At 40.9% G+C, this 20,620-nt stretch overlaps 2 protein-coding genes across 3 annotated transcripts in view; one reads left to right on the top strand and one right to left on the bottom strand.

Moving 5' to 3' along the window:
• Positions 1-13,523, bottom strand: part of parp14rs1 (poly(ADP-ribose) polymerase family member 14-related sequence 1) — a 20,907-nt gene extending 7,384 nt beyond the window's left edge. The window contains exons 1-10 of one of the 2 annotated variants that reach the window (XM_062534435.1): positions 13,307-13,523; positions 13,071-13,171; positions 12,948-12,984; positions 11,438-11,512; positions 10,883-11,137; positions 10,475-10,702; positions 6,353-8,619; positions 6,007-6,240; positions 5,364-5,585; positions 5,108-5,168 (exon numbers count right to left, since the gene is read on the bottom strand). In XM_062534435.1, the coding sequence (XP_062390419.1) occupies positions 5,108-5,168; positions 5,364-5,585; positions 6,007-6,240; positions 6,353-8,619; positions 10,475-10,702; positions 10,883-11,137; positions 11,438-11,512; positions 12,948-12,984; positions 13,071-13,171; positions 13,307-13,487 (3,661 nt within the window). In that variant the 5' untranslated portion in view covers positions 13,488-13,523. The remainder of the gene's footprint in view (positions 1-5,107; positions 5,169-5,363; positions 5,586-6,006; positions 6,241-6,352; positions 8,620-10,474; positions 10,703-10,882; positions 11,138-11,437; positions 11,513-12,947; positions 12,985-13,070; positions 13,172-13,306) is intronic. The other variant, XM_062534436.1, reaches the window with a different exon arrangement.
• Positions 13,386-20,620, top strand: parp9 (poly(ADP-ribose) polymerase family member 9). Its single transcript, XM_062534437.1, has 9 exons — positions 13,386-13,407; positions 14,579-15,455; positions 15,538-15,771; positions 16,494-16,712; positions 16,886-16,958; positions 18,372-18,926; positions 19,016-19,146; positions 19,385-19,541; positions 19,844-20,620. The coding sequence occupies exons 2-9, from the start codon at positions 14,604-14,606 to the stop codon at positions 20,134-20,136; spliced, it is 2,514 nt and encodes an 837-aa protein (XP_062390421.1). The 5' UTR covers positions 13,386-13,407; positions 14,579-14,603; the 3' UTR covers positions 20,137-20,620.

Raw genomic sequence — 20,620 nt, 5'->3', positions numbered from 1 at the left:
TCTGTGACATGGAGATTTTGTAGTTACGTAGTTATAACATTGTTCCAGGGATATAGTTTTGCTGTATGATCAATCCGAAATGCTATAATATGGACAGAATTAGCAGGGCAACGATGTTAACGTTAGCAGCTTCTGTTTTAGTATTAGGTACTATCGTTGCAGAGATACAATGTTCCGTTATTGCCCCCTTGTGGCGAAAGAAACGTATGTTTTCTATGGTTGACGTTTTCTCATGGGGGAATTAATTATCCTTTTTATTATTATTTCCTTTATGCCTATTCTATATTGTATTGTATCATATATCATATCATATTTTGTATTCTTACCTGATTATATATTATATCCCATTATGGGCAGAACTCTAATTTTACAATCAGTTGATGGTCAGTTTAAATGTGTTACATGCCATTACATGGGGAAGTTCTTCCCAGGTTCAATACTCAGACTGAAATATAGAGATAAATTTAGTGTTTTAAAGGTTTTCAGAATTTAACTGTTATCTGTGTGGGAATAGAGGCTTGAATGGTAACAATCGGAATGGTTTTAGGTGGACAAAGGAATGTCCTTAGTAGCTTGCTGCTGTGTGCAACAGTAGCTTTAGGGGTTTTTGTTTGGATCCTAGGGTTACAGACAGGGGACAAGGGTGGGGTGGGGGGTAGGGATACTTTTTTGGGGATGGATGGGATTTGTTTAGTTGACCTTGACTTAAATATGCTTTATGTGATTCAGTGTTATAGCCACTTTCCTGATCAGACTAGTAGTGACCAAGCACTTGGCAGCTGGTGGGTGCAGCCCGTACCCCCCAGCACTTATAACTTTTACATCAATTCTAATGGGTTGTGACCTTAGATTTGTAAGTTGGAATGTAAAGGGCTTAAATCATCCAGTGAAGAGAAACCGGGTCCTTTCTCATCTGAAACATTTAAAGACAGGAGTGGCTTTCTTACAGGAGACCCACCTTCGACATGGTGATCATTTGCGTATTCACAAAGGTTGGGTGGGGCAGCTTTTTCACTCCTCTTTTCAAGTGAAGGCTAGAGGGGTAGCTATTCTGATTGATAAATCTGTGCCATTTGTCCCCTCGCATGTTATAGCAGACAAGAATGGTAGGTACATAATTGTTTCGGGTAAACTATTTAACAACACCTCTGTTACTTTGGCTAATGTCTATGGCCCAAATATAGATGATGTCAAATTTTTCCAGCATTTCCTAGCCTTGCTTCCTGGTCTGAACTCACACCCTCTCATAATTGGGGGGGACTTTAATTGCTGGCTAGATCCTGTAATGGATCGCTCTTCTGTTAGACCCAGCTCGGGGAGTAAATGTGCTTCCTATATCCGCAACTTCCTTTCAGAGTACAGCATAGGTGATCCATGGCGCTTTTTGAATCCCACTAAGAGAGAATACTCCTATTTTTCGCATGTGCATCATTCATATTCTAGGATTGATTATTTCTTTATTGATAATGGCCTAATGTCCAAAGTTCGCTCTTGTGCATACCAGAGTATTGTCATTTCTGATCATGCCCCTTTAACGCTAGACTTAACCTTCCCCTATCTAAACAGCCCTAGGAGAAACTGGAGATTAAACTCAACTCTTTTGGCAAGTGATGATTTTGTTGAATTCATTTCAGAACAGGTCAGCATGTTTCTGAGCATTAATAAATCCCCTGAAGTTTCAGATGCAACCGTATGGGAGGCCCTTAAGGCCTATCTCAGAGGACAGATCATTTCTTTCACTGCCATCAGGAACAAAATCAGGTCAGAACAGCAAACACGCCTCATGGAGCAGATCAAAGACTTGGATGGGCAATATGCAATCAGTCCTGCCCCTGAACTGTATAGGGAACGTTTAAAACTGAAAACTGAATTCGATCTGCTTTCAACCCAAGAAACTGTACACCTTTTGCAGAGGAATAGAAGTAACTTTTATGAACATGGGGAGAAGACAGGAAAACTGCTGGCTGGCCAGCTACGTGGGGCTAGAGCTAAACAGGTTATCAGTGGCTTGCGGCTTGATGATGGAGGAATAACCTGTGACCCTAATGAGATCAATTCTAAATTTAGAGACTTTTATTGTAATTTATATACTTCTGATTCTTCATTGAACAAAAATGAAATGGATGATTTCCTTGATGGATTGAATGTTCCTACTATATCCTCAGACTATAAGACACGTCTTGAGGAACCTATTACACAGGAAGAAGTCATGGCAGCCATATTTTCAATGCAGTCTGGAAAATCCCCAGGTCCAGATGGGTTCCCTGTAGAGTTTTACAAGAAATTTTCTATGCAGCTTTCTAGTCACCTAACCTTGGTTCTCACAGAATCTCTTGAAAAGGGGACGCTTCCACCAACTATGAATCAGGCTTGCATTTCATTGTTGGCTAAAAGTGGGAAGGACCCATTAGACTGTGCCTCATATAGGCCTATTTCATTGCTAAACGCAGATGTGAAAATTTTAGCAAAGGTACTGGCTAGAAGACTTGAGGATGTCCTCCCTGCTGTTATATCTCCTGATCAGACCGGGTTTGTTAAAAACCGACACTCATTCTTTAATATCCGTCGTCTTTTTAATATTCTGTATACTCCTTCTAAATCAGTCTCAGAGTGCGTTGTTTCTATGGATGCAGAAAAGGCATTTGATAGGGTGGAGTGGGACTACTTATTTGCTGTTCTAGAAAAGTTTGGTTTTGGCAGAGTTTTCATATCTTGGATAAGGCTGCTATACAGTTCCCCTTCTGCATCAGTCTTAACCAATAGTCAATACTCCAATCCATTTAATCTTCACCGTGGAACCCGACAGGGCTGTCCTCTGAGTCCATTGCTTTTTGTCCTGGCCATTGAGCCACTTGCGATTGCTATGCGGGAATCAAGTCAGATCTCAGGTGTGATGCGGGGAGATACTGAACACAAGGTGTCGCTGTACGCTGATGACCTTTTGCTTTATATTTCCAATCCAGATGTGTCGTTACCAGCTGTTCTGTCCTTGCTTAATAAATTTAGCCAGTTCTCTGGATATAAACTGAACTTGCACAAGAGCGAACTTATTCCTATTAACCATGAGGCATCACAGCTACACTTAAATATACCTTTTAAGATTGCTCAGAGTAGTTTTACATACCTTGGGATATCTGTTACACACTCCTTTAACCATCTCTTTAAAGCTAATTTTGCCAAATTGTTAGAGCAAACTAAACAAGACCTTTCAAAATGGTCACCTCTTAATATGACTGTAGTTGGCCGTATCAACTCAATTAAGATGAATGTTCTTCCTAAGTATCTGTATTTGTTCCAATGCATACCAATCTTTATCCCTCTATCTTTTTTCAAATCTTTAGATTCTATAATTTCATCATTTATTTGGAATGGCAAAAAACCTAGGCTGCGTAAGGCTTTTCTCCAAAGGCCAAAGGACCAGGGTGGCATGGCCCTACCCAATTTCAAGTACTACTATTGGGCAGCTAACATACGATGTATGTTATACTGGTGGCGTTTCCATCTTAAGTCTGACTGTCCATCCTGGGTCTCCATGGAAAAGAGTGCCTGCAAGCAGACCTCTCTGTCAGGTTTTTTGGGTGCTGCCCTTCCTGGGATTGGTTGTAAGCCTACCAATAACCCAGTGGTGAATCATTCTCTTAGGGTGTGGGTTCAGTTCAGGAGGACGTTTGGCTTTCAGAAATCTTCTATTTTAAGCCCCATAGCATTTAATCACTTCTTTGCACCATCAATGCAAGATAAGACTTTTCAAAACTGGCATGAATTAGGACTACATTGTTTTCAGGACCTGTTTTTAGAGAACACATTTGCCTCTTTTGGGCAGTTGTCAAAGCAGTTTGGCCTGCCTACTACACATTTTTTTAGGTTTCTCCAGGTGAGGCATTATGTGCAGCATCAGGTACCAAATTTCCCATCTTTACCACCTGTGAATCCTCTTGATGCATTTCTCTCTCTTGATCCAGTTTCAAAAGGGTCTGTTTCAAGGTTATATAATTTAATATCAGGCCTGAACTCTCCACCTTTAGTCACAATCCGGGCAGCCTGGGAGCAAGACTTGGGTTTAGACTTCTCAGACCCTGTCTGGGAGTCTATTCTGAGACAAGTTCATGGATCTTCTATGTGTGCACGTCACTCTCTAATTCAGTTCAAGGTAGTGCACCGTGTCCATCTGTCTAAAGTAAAACTTTCTAAATTATATCCAGATCTTTCCCCAATATGTGACAAATGTCAGAGCGCACATGGATCCCTTATTCATATGTTCTGGTCCTGCCCCACACTAGAGGATTTTTGGCGTTCAGTTTTTAACACTCTTTCTGAAATTCTAGAAATTAGGATTGCACCAGATCCTCTTGTGGCATTGTTTGGTGTTGCCCCTGAAGAGCTGCAGTTGCCTGTAGCAAAATGTAGAGCACTTGCCTTCGCCTCTCTTTTAGCACGCCGCTCAATCTTAATGCATTGGAAGGGGGCTGCTCCACCCAAACACACTCAATGGGTTAAAGATGTTCTTTCTTGTCTCTCATTAGAAAAAATTAGGTTTACCCTCAGGGGAACAGGGAATAAATTTTATAAAATCTGGGGCCCTTTTCTTGATAGCATTGCAGACTCTGACAGTATAGTCGAGGAATAGTTGCTTGTGCTGGATGGTTGTCCTTAGTATTGTGGCTTCTCTGATATTGCACTGAATACAAATATGATTGTTTCCAATTTTGGTCAGTTTTTATTCACTTATTCACTTATTTTTATTATTTTTTTATTTATTTATTTATTTATGTTTTTTCAATTATTATTATTATTACTATTACTATAATTATTATTATAGTATTATCATTTATCTTATTTTGTTTTCCTTTCTTTTCTCCCTTGTCTGTATGAGAATGTGGGAGGGATAGGGGTGGGGGTTTGTGGGCTGTGGGCTGGAGTGTTGAACTGTTAATGAATTGTATGTTTTGCATTGTGATGAAAAACTCAATAAAAAGACATGTGAAAGAAAGAAAATGATTTTGCATTTCAGGAACTGAGAAACACAAGCAGGGAAAAATGATATCCATTAATGAGAAAATGACTCCAACTGATAAAGTCCAAAGCATAGACCAAAATGCCACTGTACCTTTTGCCTGGGAGGATGCACCCTGATTTAGGAATCGTTGGTTGAATTCATCTGTAAACGCCTGTGATGGATAAGCAGTACATAGCAACTTCAATTAACAACCATACAAAAATAATCTCACCGGCTCTCTAATGCCTGAGAGATACAATGTCATAAACAACAAACAACAACAATGGCAACAAACACTGATTAGACGCTACTTGTTCGTATTAACCACATAAACAAAGATGCGCAGATTTTTGTTTTGGCTCCTTACCTGTGTAGTGTGAGTGTCGCTAGGGTGGAGCATGAACACCACCTCTTGCACATTATTTGAACTTCTTTTCTGGCTGAAATTGGAGACAACGTCCAGCATGAGTTTGGCCACCTCATCTCTGGGAAAGCCCAGGTTTCCAGTGCCGATGGCGGGGAAGGTCAGAGAGCTGTGCCGGTGCTGCTCTGCATGTGCGAGACAGACATCTACGATGTCGCGCAAAACCTGTGGGTTATTCAACAATTAGCCCTCTGTTGGTGCTCCATGTCACTGTTCGATGTGAGTTGTGTATACTCACATGTGGCTTATGCCTTCTGGCTCCAAAAACTGAGTTTCTACATTTAGTATTTATTTTCCGCTAACTTCTACAAAAATACTGTATAAGGAGGACATACATCCTGAACTTATTTGTTGTAGAAATACTGCCGTCTACATGTTAAACAAGTCTGGTTTTTGGAACCAATGACCAGGTGTGAGAATGCGCAACTCAAAACATCGGGCAACATCAGGCAGCGTCACTCCATACGAAATACAAGAAATGGTCATCATGATTCCTAACAGTGACTAATGTTCTGGCAGACATTTCTATTTTGAATAACCAAAGATGTACTATCTACCTCAAAAACAGACTGAGACGTAGAGGTACCTTCTGTGCGTGGCCTTGGCCTCCATCCCACTTCGGAGCAACAGCATGGAACACCATTTGGCTTCTAAGGTTGCAGCCCTCTGTGATAATAACATCTCCTTCATTGGCTGGAGGTGCTGCCTTCTGATCCACCAGATTCTGAAGCTCTGGTCCTGCTGCTCTGAACAGGGCATTCGAAACGGCCCCTTGATCGAGCCTCAGGCCACCACCCACAGAGTTCACCACCACATCCGTCTGCAGACATTGATATTATTAGAAGCATACAGTTACAAATTACGAGTTCAGAGTACAGTTACTGAATATCTGAATCATCAAAAAACAAAAACATCTCAAACACGTGACTCACTGTTGTATCCTGGATGTTTCCTTTCAACAGTGTGATGATCAGTCCCTCTTTTGTCTGCACACTCTGAGTCGTACTGCTCGTAGGAGCTTCTCCGCGGCGTTGGCTCGGTCCTTGGCTTGGTCCTGCTCTGGCCTGGCTTCCGGTGTCCGTCTGGCGATGCGCAGGTCGGTCAAAAATCTTTCTCACAGCAGTCTCCATGGCCTGGACAGTCATGTCGTCCTTGTTGACTAGATGTATTTTTTTAAGTAGGCCGTCACCATACATGTCTTCACAATGCTCCTTTATTGCCCCGACGATGGACTCTGCACAGAGGTTCAGCGGGAATCCAAACGTACCGGAGCTTATGGCTGGAATTGCTAAAGAGTGGATCTTATACTTCTCTGCCTCTCCTAAACAGCCTTTAATCGCCCTTTTCAGTAAGCCGGCAGCCCTTTGTGGATTGTTGCTGCTGAACTTGGGTCCGACGGCGTGGATGATGTGTTCGCACCGGAGTCGCCCACCTGCTGCCGTGACGACTACGTCCCCCGTGGCCAGTCGCCCGCGGCTGGAGATGATCTGGTCGCACATCTGCTGGAGCTGAGGACCAGCAGCCTGGAGGATGGCCCCTGCCAGACCCCCGTCATGCCGAAGGGTCTCGTTAGCAGCATTGACGACAGCCTCTACTCTGAACGAGCACAAGTCGGCCTTGAAGACGCTGATCTCCACGCCATCGGGTGTTTGCAGGTGATAAGCGGGCTTGCTCTCGGGTCCTCCTGAGGCGTCCATTTGAGGTGTGTCCCGGTCATCCTCCAGCTGGACTAGACAGCGCCATTTGCTGATTGCCGTGCTCTCGTAAATGAGCCCTTTGTCCATGAAAGACTTTTTCGCTCCAGGTTTGGCCACTCGCAGAACATCATGATGGACAGTTGAGATCAGATCTTGGATTTTCTGCACGTACTCTTCCACAAGGAATCTGGGTCCAGTCAGAGAAACGGAATCCTCCTTGAAATCAATTTTAATGTCCTCTTTGATCATATCATTCAATACATCTTTTTTCATTTCACGCACAAATTTGATAATGATCTTTTTGTCCACCACAGTTCTGGTTATGGAGGAGTTGTCATGTACAAAATCATGTAACTGTTTCTGTACAGCATCAACTGCTTCAACAAAGCCAGAGACCATAACTAGCACACCTGCAGTATGCACTGACACTCTCCTTTTTGGCTGATTGGGGGGTGCTTGCAAACTATCCACTAACTGTTGCCACTCGGTCATTCTGAATACATTGAGATCTTCTACCTCAATGCATTTGTGTTTCAAAAGCTTCTCTAGTTGACGCTCTCCATCCTTCACTGCCTCCTCTGTTTTAGCCAGGAGAGTAACTCTGTTCGCATTCATTTCCAGTGCAGCACTAATTCCCTGTGACGTGAATAATTGTTCATTTAGCTCTTCCTGGTCTCCTTCAGACAAGAACTGTATGACACTATCATCAAGATCTACTGGCTTCCCATTCTGGGAAAAAGTCAACACCTCCTCTAAAATGTAAGCCTTTGATGACAAGTTTTCATCTTGAAGTCCATACAATTCAATGTTTTGAGTTGACTTATTGTATCTGAACTTAAGCTCTGGGAAATCATTTGCAATTTTCTGCTGTAAGCCATGTTCCAGGAGCTGGTACACTGATGACGCCACAGGGACCTCTATAGTCTGGCTACCTAATTCCCTTTCTGCCTTTTTAGTAATTTTCTTCACAATCGCATTTAAATCACCAAGGCCATCTACGGTCTCAGGCAGACCTGCCACCGTCATACATTCTTGAGACTGATCCAGGACCAGTGACACAGCCTTGTGCTGAATGACTTCTTGAATCGCCACTTCTGACTCTTTCCACGCAACAGCTGGCACACGCAGTTGAAGGCACTTGAACCTTGAGAGCAACTCTTTAAATCCAGAAGTGGCCTGTTCTCTCCAAGAGCGAACGAGCTTGGCCGTTTGTTTTTTCTGCTGGAGCAAGGACGGTAAGGGGCTGATCTTCACGGGCGTAAGCTGGATATTGACTTCACAGAAAAGCTTGGCCATCTCCTGGTTGATCAGCGCACTACACTCAGGGTTTTCTTGCAGGCACTTTTGCAAAGCAAAGCCAATGTCCCCTGTGAAGGCATCAGGAAGTTTCCAGGTGGGCCGGTCTTTTCCATACACCGCCGCACCCAAAGAGTCAAAGTACGGGAACACTTTAAAAGAGTGTCCCCCGATGACATGCTGTCTATTGATTACTCTTGCCACAGCTGCAAAGATAAATATTTCATACAAATAATTGTAAATAAACTAATAAAGGATTCCTGATAATTATAGCCTTTCACATGCTACCAGTTTAGTCTTTAAAGGGAGTCATGTCATACATTTCAATGGTTTTATAAAATTCCTGGTTCATCAGTTGAGCTTTTATTTTGAACTAGTGTTGCACGATATACCGATACTAGAAAGGTATCACGATGCCTTAACGCAAAAAACGATACGATTTCCGACGTTTTTAGAACCGATACTTTATTAAAAAATAACTTTCCGTGTCTGTGCAAGGAGCTGCTCCAACTCTCAGTCATGCTCCTTGAACGCAGAGACTAGTGGGCATGGCTAACTTTCCCCTCTCACACGCAGCCACAGTGTGTGCACGCAGCAACAGGCTGTGATTGAGTGAGAGGGAGAGAGATGGCTACAGGTTCAAGAGCGCCTGCCGACCGTCCTCGGCTTGTTGATCAAATAGACGGGCGAACTGAAGTCTGGAGCTATTTCGCATGTGTCGACAGTGAAGGCAAGCCCACAGACACAAGAGATGTAAACAAAAGCATGCAGGCAACGTCCAACTTCGCACAGCACCTTGCGGACAGACATCCCGACCTTTACAAAGAATTCAAAGACCGAGAGGTCAGCGAATGTGATTGAAAACACCATGATCAGCACCAATCGTATCCACAAACCGAAGTGAAACGAGTGTGTTGTATCCTGTAGGCTAATTGGGAAAACTATTTTTTCAACACTGAATTTTGACGAGGCAAAGCGACAGTAAGCATAGAAACCTCCTTGACGGAGGTATATGTTTTCATCGGGGTTTGCTTGTTTGTCTGTCTGTTTGCAAGATGACTCAATGTTCACGCTGATAATTGTAACTTTAGCATAACTTGCAAACGATCTATTTAACATTCAATCAGTTCTGGTAATATTTATCATGGCATGTAGTCTGCCTTTTTTATTATTTCTTAAATATAAGCTAGCCTACCTGAAATTCTCTTAGTAGAGCCCATAGCCAGCATGTATTGAGTCCAAACGTTAATTTATTAGCCATGAACGACATCAGCACCCTAGACCTCTTGCAGGCGTCATCAGATGGCCCACTGAATAGCGTAGTAGTAGGCTAGCTTATAATTTTAACATGTGTAATTTGTAACAACACAACACGTGTAATTTGTAACAAACAATAAAAAACTATTGACTAAAACTAAAAGATAATGAACGTGCGGTGACTTTATGATGAGCCCAGAATTGACCTGCACACTATTCAATTAAACTCACATTTCTCTACACCTGGTGGACGTTTGCGGCCTACTGAGCATTGTCTGGATATAGCAATTATAAAGAATGGTCTCTGAAAGTCAGACAATCAAACTCATGAAATATTATAACAAATATGTTAACAAACAAGATATTATGCTCATACTAACTCTGGGGAATAATAATAGTTATTATTATTAGTGTAATTTGCTCAAAAAAAAAAAAAACACGGACAGGAACAAGCTGATTAAAGTCAAACCGAACCAGAGCAATAGGCCTATTGATCTTTTTTTCCAGATATTTTAGAATTTCACCGTGGTATCGGTTCAGTATCGACTATCGAGGTATTTATGGCAGGTATCATATCGAAGTCATAATTTTGGTATCGTGACAACACTATTTTGAACATAATAAATGTGAGCATTGTGATGTTGAACTGACATGCTTTTCTAATTCGCCTGGGGAACAGTTAAATTTGAAAAAGCCCGGTACATATATTTCAAAGCCAACATGAAACAATAGTCTCCAACAGCATGACCCCTTTAAAACTTTTTATACTTTTTATACAAGTGCCAGATTTATGAGATTTTTTACCTCTGGGATCACTGAAGGTAACAATAGCAGCTTGTTCCTCTTCCAGCATTTCGACATCTTCCTTTACCTCTTCATCCCTCTGGAAGTACAGCTGGAGGTGGTCAGATGTGATGTCACTGATGATGTCTTCAGCCCTTACTTTCACTGGAACCTCAAGGAGCCTGGTGGTTAATTTCTTTGAGTTGAACATCTTGTTTGATGGGCATGTTTTGACGAATTGCTGTGCAACTGACATATAAATGTAACAGATAAGGATATAAATAGGCAATTAGGTGCACCAAATACATGAACCAAATTATATGTAAAACATAAACATGCTATTCATTATAGTTATTTAACCAACTGAAAATAAAACAAAAAGGTGAAAGATGATTACCAAATAAAAAACCTCCTGAGTTTTCCCCCTACCTTCTGCGTTATCAAACATCACCACAGCACTGCTGATGTCAGGTATAATCTCCACACTCCAGGATGAGGGGTCGTGACCTTTGAGGATGTTCTCCACCAGCATCTCCAGAAACTCCTGTCTCCGCCCCTCTGTGTTCCCCAGGACAGCAGCTACAGCCAGGGAGTCATGATCCTCCTTCTGCTCCTCCACCTCCTCCTCAGGATCCTCCTCCACCTCCTTCAGAGGCTCCTCAGGAGGGAGGGGTTTGTCTTCACCTGTTCTCACAATAGGGTCATGACTTAATAGATTGTATACATTTATCAATAAATGTATCGATACATTTCTCAACTGTGCTAAATATTGTCATCATATTTTCCCTAATGAATTGTTTTATTGTACATCCATAAATGCATCTGCGCCTTACTTCTGAAACAAAGAAAACTCTTAAAATTAATGTCTTATACTTAGTTGTGGCTTAACTAGCATTCACACTATTCTGCTTGAAGGATTATCTGGTAGAAACATGTTTTACACTTAATAAAGAAAGACAAAAGGCAGCTTTAAGGCCTACTAACCTATGGCTCTTCTTCTTTTAGGGTCTAACATGGTGAGTGTGCTGGCGTCATCTTTCCTCTTATGATGGCTGTGTACTGAGCATGTTTTACAATACAAATGTAATCTTTTAAGCCACTGTTGTTTAGTTTTACATACATGCAAAGAAACTGAAATGAAGTCTTCGTATCATCTATTATCCTACAATGATTTCGGTCACTGAATTGTATGGCATATGTTTCATAAAAACATATGCCATACTCTTAACACATTGAGGACAAAACCGGGTTTACAGTACACCTTACTTGGATAGTCTGCCTACAGAGATCTACAGTGACTATAAGTATTCAGTCCTTGGATATTTTACCCTATATATTGCCTTTGTAAAATCATTTAACAAGAATTTATGACAAAAAACTTGTTAAATATATTAATATAACATATTGTTAAAAAATAAAAGCAGATTTCTACAAAGTAATGTCAATTCATTTAAAATATGCCTATACACTACAAGACAAGACACTAAAAGTCAGGGATACATATTTGAGTGTTATTTGTTGGCCTTTGCTTCAATACATTTTACATTTACATACATACATACATTTTTACACAAGTTAATGACCTAATTCAACAGCGGTCCATCCAATTGGTGGCAGTAATTTCATAATTTGTGGAATAGAGACTGCATGAGTGCAATGAATGTATACTATATAGTAGCATAAAGACACCTGTGCCTGGTCTGGTCAGTATTCCTGGCTACAATTCCACCATTAAGTCAAAAGCGCACTCTAAGCTACCCTGAGAGAAAAAGGATATTGAAAAGCATAAATGATGGGGATGGATATAAAACATGTTCAAGTCAAATAGGTGAATGTTCTTGAGGCATTCATCCAGCTGTTCGAGACTAATTGATAGCCACACAGACTGTATATTGCGGCCAAAGGTGCTTCTCCTACTGACTTGAAGGAGGTAAATATTTATGCAATCACTTATTTTACATTATATATTTTCAATTAGGCTAATCAACATTATTTTGTAGAATTGGTTTCACTTTTTTGTTGTTTTACTGTAAATTACTTGGAAAATATCCAAGTGGATACTTAACAGGCACTGCAGATCCTCAGGATTCAAGTTCAGTATTGCTGTTCAACAATTACTGAATATAACCAAATCCAATCCCTATAACCTTATGCATATCATACTTCACAGCATTTCAAGAGATATATAGCTTGTTGATAATCTGAGGATACAGTAGGCTAGATAGCAGATAGTCTGTGGCTCTATTTTATACAGTCTATGGGGAGGACTTTCCAACTACAAATCTTTTTTTTTTTAATGTCCAACCTACATTTAACCACAGACTTTCATTTTGACAGCCACCAATCAGATAGGCTACACTTTCAATATCAGCACTTTCAACATAACAGTTAGCAAACAGTCAGTCAGCATAATCCTAGTAGTAGGCTATATCCTATCCTAAAGGGAGTTTCCTAAGCAATTTTGTTGGCCTTCGCCAGACATTGACCCACTCACGTGTATCTTCCGAGCCCTCAACATCACCACATGATTTCTGAAAATAACATGTAAACAGCGATATTAGTTGATCGTATAGCCATGTTAAATGTAAAATATATAAAATATATGTTTCACACCTACCTCGATATCCGGTGTGCCATGGGGCAGTCGTACCAACAAATTCAAGGCATGTTGACCAATCTTTAACTTGTGTGGGCATTTTGCAAGGACACTTTGCCTTACTGTTTGAAGAAAAATGTTCACATACAGCATCAGGATCAGAATAACAAAGAAGTAAACCATATGAATATCATATTGCCAATAGTTATATTAGGCCAATGCAGTAACTCTACAACACATAACTACATGTAGCCTACCTTGTTCTGTTTTGAACGATACGACAGCTCTTTGGCCATCAGAAACATCATGCTGCACACAACAGTCGCCACCATTCGATTTTTTACTCTGGAAATAAATGGTAAGTTTGTTTTTCAGGTTCGAAAGAGCAGGATCCCACTCGCCTTCCACGAGTACCGGGAAAGTAAAGTCGTCGTCCATGTCTTCTTTCTGACTAAATGCAAACTCGCCTTTCCTGTCTATTCGTCTGCTTCATCTGTTTCGCTTTCATTTCTCCCTAACTGGGTGCGTGTTGGTGTTAGTGAGCAGTTGACAGCGTATCAGCGACGGAGACTTCATGTCTAACGTGAGGCTTGATTGAGTAGGCCTAAGTTGAAGTAAGTTTTTTTTAATGTTTTGGGTGGTAAGATATTTAGTATAGTCTTCACAGGAGCTAACGTTTGTGTCAATTGTCTAGAACTTTGTTCTAGCTTGCAGAATACGGAAGTTGTAACGTTACTTTCGATTTTAGAAAACTACGATCAAACCTATTGATTTCGGTATGCAGTCGGGAATCATCATCTACACGACGCTTTAAAGTTAAGTTCTTAATAACTTGGGGTGCGATCAGACAGGGATCCATTGTAAACGTGAAGTGCACTGGTCGTTTCATGACGTCAAAGACGTGCGCTTTTCGGCTGGAGTTGAACTTTTATTTGAAGGGTTATTGACGGTGCGTAATTGTTCGTTCATGCGGTTGGGAAGTGGGAACATTTATTTTAAACCCCACTTCCGCAGTGAGAGCAACGCGCAAAACAATGAAAAAAAACTATGAAAAGATGCATCCCGCATTGCGACTTATTTGCAGTCGCACCCATACTCAACTGTAGGCTATGGAATTTAGGACCGTGGTCACCTCTGTAGGCCTATGCTGCCTGCAGGACATACTGTGGCTTTTCCTAAAGTCTATTGTGGAATGGATTAAATCAGCATTTAAGTAGGCCTACTGGGTGCAGCCGAACGTGAGGATGACGTAGTCTGGCAAATATTTAAGCACACGGACTTATATTACTAGGCTGTATGTAATTTATATGATTTAAAAAATAAAATATGTTCCTATTAAAACCCTGTGCATAAACCAATTAGACAATTAGCTCTACAGTTTAGCGTATACAGTAGGTCTACGGTCTTCCTTAGTGAAGGAATGGAAGTGTGTGTGTGAGTGAGTGTGTGCCTATGCTGTGACATGTGAATACAGTAGCCTATTGTACATTTGTATTACATTGCATATCTGCTGTGACATTTGTTTTTAGGTCATTGTCTTTCAAGTTTTTCACCATGGCAAGTTGTATTCCACTAAAAATAGAAGAGGCCCAGGCTGTGGGTCAGTGTGGGCAAGCCTTATTCACATCTGTGCACAGCAAATTTGGTTGCACTGTTGTATTACATGGAATGGATGTAGCCTCCTGGGACAGCAGCACTGCTAAAAAATCAAAAGTCATCCCAGAAGAGAGGTACTCCATTCGTCTCCTCAAGGGCCTCAAGGTATCCGTGTGGAAAGATGACCTCACAACTCATGAAGTTGATGCTGTGGTGAATGCCGCCAATGAGGATCTCCAGCATTATGGGGGACTCGCTCTTGCTCTTGCAGTAGCTGGTGGTCCAGCTATTCAGAAAGAGAGTGACAGACATGGGAAGGTACGCACAGGAGAGGCAGTGGTCACATCAGCTGGTTATCTGCCATGCAAGAAGATCATTCATGCTGTAGGTCCAAGAGTGAGCCCGTATGCCTCTAGTAAGGAGATTGATGAAGCTTCCAAATACTTGGTGAAAGCTATCGAAAGCATCCTTAAAATAGCAGAGAAAGAGAATCTTCGGTCAGTTGCTATTCCAGCTATTAGTTCTGGCCTTTTTCATTTTCCTTTGGCTCGCTGTGCTGATATCATTGTGGACACACTGAAGAAATATGACAGTGGCTATGGAAAAAATAAGCTATCGGATGTCCGCCTGGTAAACCATGATGAACCTACTGTGTCTGAGATGGTGAGGGCCTGCAATCAGATCCATGGCACTCCTACAACCTCTTACTCTAAGGCAGTAAAGGCACCAGGAAGGATTTCTGATATATCCCCTGTGAAACTGGGCCAAGTGACTCTGCACATTGATAAAGGACATATTGAAAAGCAAAAGGTAAGTATATGTTTGCAGAGTTTGTCCATTTGTAAAGGTGAATTACTGTGTGTGTGATTCCTGTATGTTTTCTTCTGGTCAGACATCGGTCATCGTGAACACCACCTCTCCTGGACTGGAATTGTCCAGTGGAGCCGTGACTAAGGCCATCCTGAATGGTGCTGGCCATAAACTTCAACACGAAGTTTCTCATTACCGTGGGAATTGTAAGTGGGGCGATGTACTGAAAACGAACGGACACAAGCTGCATTCCACATTTGTGTATCATGTGCTTTGTGTACACAAAGGCACACCAGGGCCCAGGACAGCAGAAGAGGTGTGTTATATACAATGTAATCCTCATCTGAAACTTTACTCAGTGATGCTTTGCCAGGGCTATTCAATTGGCGAGTCTTCACAAATTTCTACAGAATCCCAAGTAGTCACCTACAGACTGCAACACTCGGCTTAGCGTAGCAATAGGCTATTCGGTTACAGTTGTATTATTGTTTTGTTTTTCGGGTGTTTGTAAATTCAGTCTGGCACTCTGATTATGCTTGCAACGCTCTGCACTTTGAAAAAGACGAGCATGAATTAACAGTTTCTCATAGTCCAAGTAGTCACAGTTTCAAAATGCCAGAGTGAGCTCATAGTGCTCAGATTGACAGTTTACAGACACACATCTGACACACATCAAAAATGTTGATGCAGTTTTTGATGTGCTTGAGTCCAATGTGACAAAATTCAAAAGGAAAACAATAAATAAACATTAGGATACTTGTTTTTCAATAAGCCTACATTCATTTGTGTTGGTTTAAAAATGTGTCATTATATCTGTAGTTTATCATACCAGCTGCTGAAAATGTCTGGCCCAGCTCAATGTTTGAAAATCTGGCCCAACTTAAATTTTAATTGAATAGCCCTGCTTTATGATATAGTAAACAGGTTTAATCTCCTATCCTCAGACACTCATTTTATTATATTTATTGAACTTGTAACTGTAATTGCTGTAACTGTGTCTCACATCATCACCCATTTTGAACAAATTCTTTGTAACAGATTCTTAGTGATGTTATCTCAAAGTGCTTGCGCATGGCAGAGAGAGATTTCTGTTCTTCAATTTCCTTTCCTGCCATTGGCTGTGGTGAGTTGAAGTTCAGCAAGTCTGAGGTGGCCCATATCATGACAAAAGCAGTGAAAGATTTTTCCAGTTCATACAAGGGGCCCTCAATGGATGTACACTTTGTGATATTCCCTTCAGAAGAGGACACATTCCAGGTATTTATTATTTCTGTAATCTTTGTAGTTGCTTTTGTAGTTCACTCATGCCTGAAATTTGATTGTAATACTTAAGTTTATTTTTTGTTTAATTACAAACCTCTTCCTCAATTTAGGTTATTGTAAACTAGTGGGTGTTGTAAACCTCAACCAGTAATGTATTTCTATTGTAGGCTTTTGCAAAAAAACATGCATCTCTGCAGCAATCAAAGCCTTATTCCAGCACTTCATATATAGGAAACACTGGTAAGAACATCATATTTATTGAGTACTTAATTGTGATGGACTAGTAAACCATTAAAGGGACACTTCACCAATAAGCATTAAGCTTTGTATCATGTTTTTGAATGGTCGTGCATCATTCCCTCAGTTTGCCTTGAGATGGGAGAAATACGGATTTCAATGTTGGACTTCTTGCTTTCAATGATGTCAAAATCATAATTTTACATAATTGAAAGCAGGAAGTCCTATTCATGGGTTTCATTGAAATCCGTATTTCTCTCATCTCAAGGCTAACTGAGGGAATGATGCACGACCATTCAAAAACATGACTGTTTTTCTAAAGATACAAAGCTTAATGCTAATCGGTGAAGTGTCCCTTTAAAGTGTAACTCCGGCAAAAAATTACTCCAGGCAGTTTTTCTGCATATAAACACATCAAATAAGCCGGTCAGACAGTATTTTTCGTTGATCAGCCACTTCAAAGCTTGCACCAGTATGCTTTAGCCCAAAATCGCAAACAGTGGATTAGCTAAGGGTCGTGAGCCAATCGCTCTCCAAATAGCATTTTTTTAACCAGTAATATTGTTCAGAACAGCACCAAACCTCGTCAGTAGCTTGCTCAGGGTCCCTACACGTAAAGCAAAGCACCACAGCGTAGTTAACAAACCCGGAGTTCATATAAGGAGAAAGTCCATAGAAGGAGATTACTGTATGTCAGGTGAGATCTTGACTTTGTTTCTTTTGGTCCTCAATTCGAAACCCAACATCTATGACGGTGTGCTGTGGAGGTACATTAGGGCCTACAGCATGGGTATTTTGCACATCTGGCAAAGCACAATTCATTCTGAATGATGTATACAGGTTTTGAGCAACATATACTGCCATCCAGGCAATGTCTTTTCCAGGGAAGACCATGAATATATCTGGAAAATATGAGTCCAGGTGTTAAAATGGCCTGTCTACAGTCCAGACCTGTTAATTTAGGTGTATCATAGAATGACGGACATGATTAAGAATACCCCACATACTGTTGAGCAACTGAAATCCTATAGCAGGCAGGAATGGGACAACCGTTCACTCTCAAAACTCTAGCACTAACAAACGTTTGTGAAATGAAGAGGTGAAGCCACACAGTGTTAACTGTACCCCTGTCCCAACTTTTTCTGAAACATGTTGCTGGAATCAAATTCAAGATTAACACATTTTCCATGAGTGAAATGAGTAATTTCCAACATTTTACATGTTGTCTGCGTCTTTTTTGTAGCTAAATATGGGTTTTTGAGATTTCGAGACATTGTGTTTTTATTTGCATTTTACACAGATCTCAACTTTTTCTGATTTGGGGTTGTATTAATTTTGTAATGTGTAATGTAATAGCCCCAATAATACAAACTGAGACCCAGCATGTTGTTTCAAACAATCCTTCCCTCGATGTAGAATCTTCAAGGCATGAGCAAATAGACAACATTCCCGCTCCATCTATTGAGGTCCGTGGCAATTGTCTTGAGCACCGGCATGCTGCCAAGAGATGGATAGATGACATGGTGAACATACTCAGAGGCAACAAAACTGACTACAGCTTGAAAAATAACTACGTCCAACATTTTGGTCTGCGTGAGCATAAGGAGCTGCTGTCCCTTCAAACCAAATTCGAGGTGGGGTTCCAGGTGTTCTTCACTGATGGACAGGCTGGCATCAACATCATGGGAACCCCTAAAAATGTCATCGCTGCAGTGCTGGAAGTGGAGGCCATGTGCTGTGAGGTACAGAGGGCTCATGTGCTAGCTGAGGAAGCGGCCATGCTGTATCCCCTTGTGCGCTGGAGATGCAAGGATTGCCCTCAGCTGGAAAACCCAGAGGTCAATGCTACACTGGAAAAGGCCTATCTTGCAGGCAGTAAAGAGTGTATAATTGACTCTGACATCAGTGTCGACCTCTCGTTGAAGGAGGTGAAAACCAAATACGAAGTGATATACAACATTGAAAGAATCTGTAAGTTATGGGGGCCTTGGCACTTTTAATACATTATACTTAATCTATGAGTCACATGACTTGACAGCCCTGATTATAATCTTTTATAGGCTTTTTCAAGCATTACCAAATGACACAACAATTTTCATCTGGAAAATCATACTTTGATCGAAAACTTAAGGAGTTCAGGACTGCAAAGCAGCCAAGAGAGTTTCAGGACGCTGGACTTCATGTTGTTTGTGTAAGTTAAAACTCTTCAATTTTCTAGGTAGATTTATATATGAATCTGTAGATTGTTTTCTCTTCTAAATATACATGTGTAGATTTGATTGAATTAATTATATTTTATATTATAGATATATTTATTATTTCACATTATTGTGTGTACATGAGAGTGCTAGTAATTATGAATGCAGTTGGAGTTAATACTACATTGCTGTTTCGTGGAATTAATGGAATGTGGTTTGTTTTGCTGTCAGATGGAAACAGTTGAAAACTACGCCCTGATGCAGCACTTCGAGCTGAGCAAAAAGCGCATCACAGGCGATCCCAGGCCCCTTTACCAGCGTGTGTCGGCACAGTTTTGCCGGTTGATCAGCTGGGTGGGCTTTCAGAGAGAGTATGCCCCACCTGACAGTACGTGTGACTTTGATTCTGCAGCTGGCCATATGCCCTTACGCAATGCTTAAAGATATTTACAGACTGAGATGGCTGAACACACCTATTGTCAGGACAGACAGGATTTTCCCGTTTGTTTGAATCTGCGGTGGTGTTGTTTACATTGCCTCAGTGCAGGCACAATTTCATTAGTTACAAACAGCATATGTTGCTGTGCTTGAGCATTTCCTCAAGTTTATTAGAACTATACTGCCTCTATTTTAGGCCTGATGTATGTTTACCTTTCGCATGATTGTGATTGTCTCTCCTGTTCCCTTCAGAGCAAGCATTAGGGGAGGGCATCTACTTCACTGCCAGTGTTAAATCTGCCATGCAGTTGTGGAAAGGGATGAAGGAAGAGGAGTATGTCTACATCATCGCAGCAGATGTTCTCACTGGAAAAGATTCCATTGGATCACCAGGTTTTATCGTTCCACCATCAGTCAGCAGTGATCCCCTGATTCGTTGTGACAGTGTGAAAGGAGGCACAGATACCTGGGTGATCTTTAATGGTCACCAGGCTCTGCCATTGTGCATTTACACTTGCACAAAAACAAGCAGTTCATATAAGTAAAATATGTCCAAAACAAATGGTAAATTGAAAGCACAAACTCAAACTGCTTAACAACAGTGGATAGTTCCCAGATACAATTTTCACCATATGATGAATGCGCTATAGACATTTTAAAAGGCCTGAATTATATTTAGGAGGTGTTATTATTGTTTTCCCTTTATCTAGCTTTCTCAATTGAAATCTTTTCAGTTCAGAATGTGCGTACACTTGAAATTATTGCTTTTCTTGTCATAACACTAAGACCTTTTCTAGGACTTACGCAATCAGTTCCCATAGTTTGATGTTTATTAGTGTAGGGTTAATGAGCGATGAACATTTTGCTGGGCACTAGAATGCCAGTCTACTGAATTCTAAGAGAAGTGTAAAGAGTTGTTAATTTGGGAAGGGTTATGGAAACATTAGATTATTGACAATAGTGATGATTTCTGTTGATATGTAAACCTGATCTAATCCTGTAATAAAGTTAATTGGTTTGACAGATGAA

Source organism: Sardina pilchardus, chromosome 4, assembly GCF_963854185.1.
Source record: "Sardina pilchardus chromosome 4, fSarPil1.1, whole genome shotgun sequence".
Classification (NCBI taxonomy): Eukaryota; Metazoa; Chordata; class Actinopteri; order Clupeiformes; family Clupeidae; genus Sardina; species Sardina pilchardus.
This window is presented reverse-complemented; position numbering and strand designations above follow the sequence as displayed.

What these genes read in the sequence shown, in the direction of transcription:
- parp9 (XM_062534437.1), top strand. Translation starts at nt 14,604, where the DNA reads ATGGCAAGTTGTATTCCACTAAAAATAGAAGAGGCCCAGGCTGTGGGT. An exon ending in GGCCCAGGACAGCAGAAGAG is followed by an intron (nt 15,772 to 16,493) that starts GTGTGTTATATA and finishes TCTTTGTAACAG; the next exon opens with ATTCTTAGTGATGTTATCTC. An exon ending in CAGAAGAGGACACATTCCAG is followed by an intron (nt 16,713 to 16,885) that starts GTATTTATTATT and finishes TTTCTATTGTAG; the next exon opens with GCTTTTGCAAAAAAACATGC.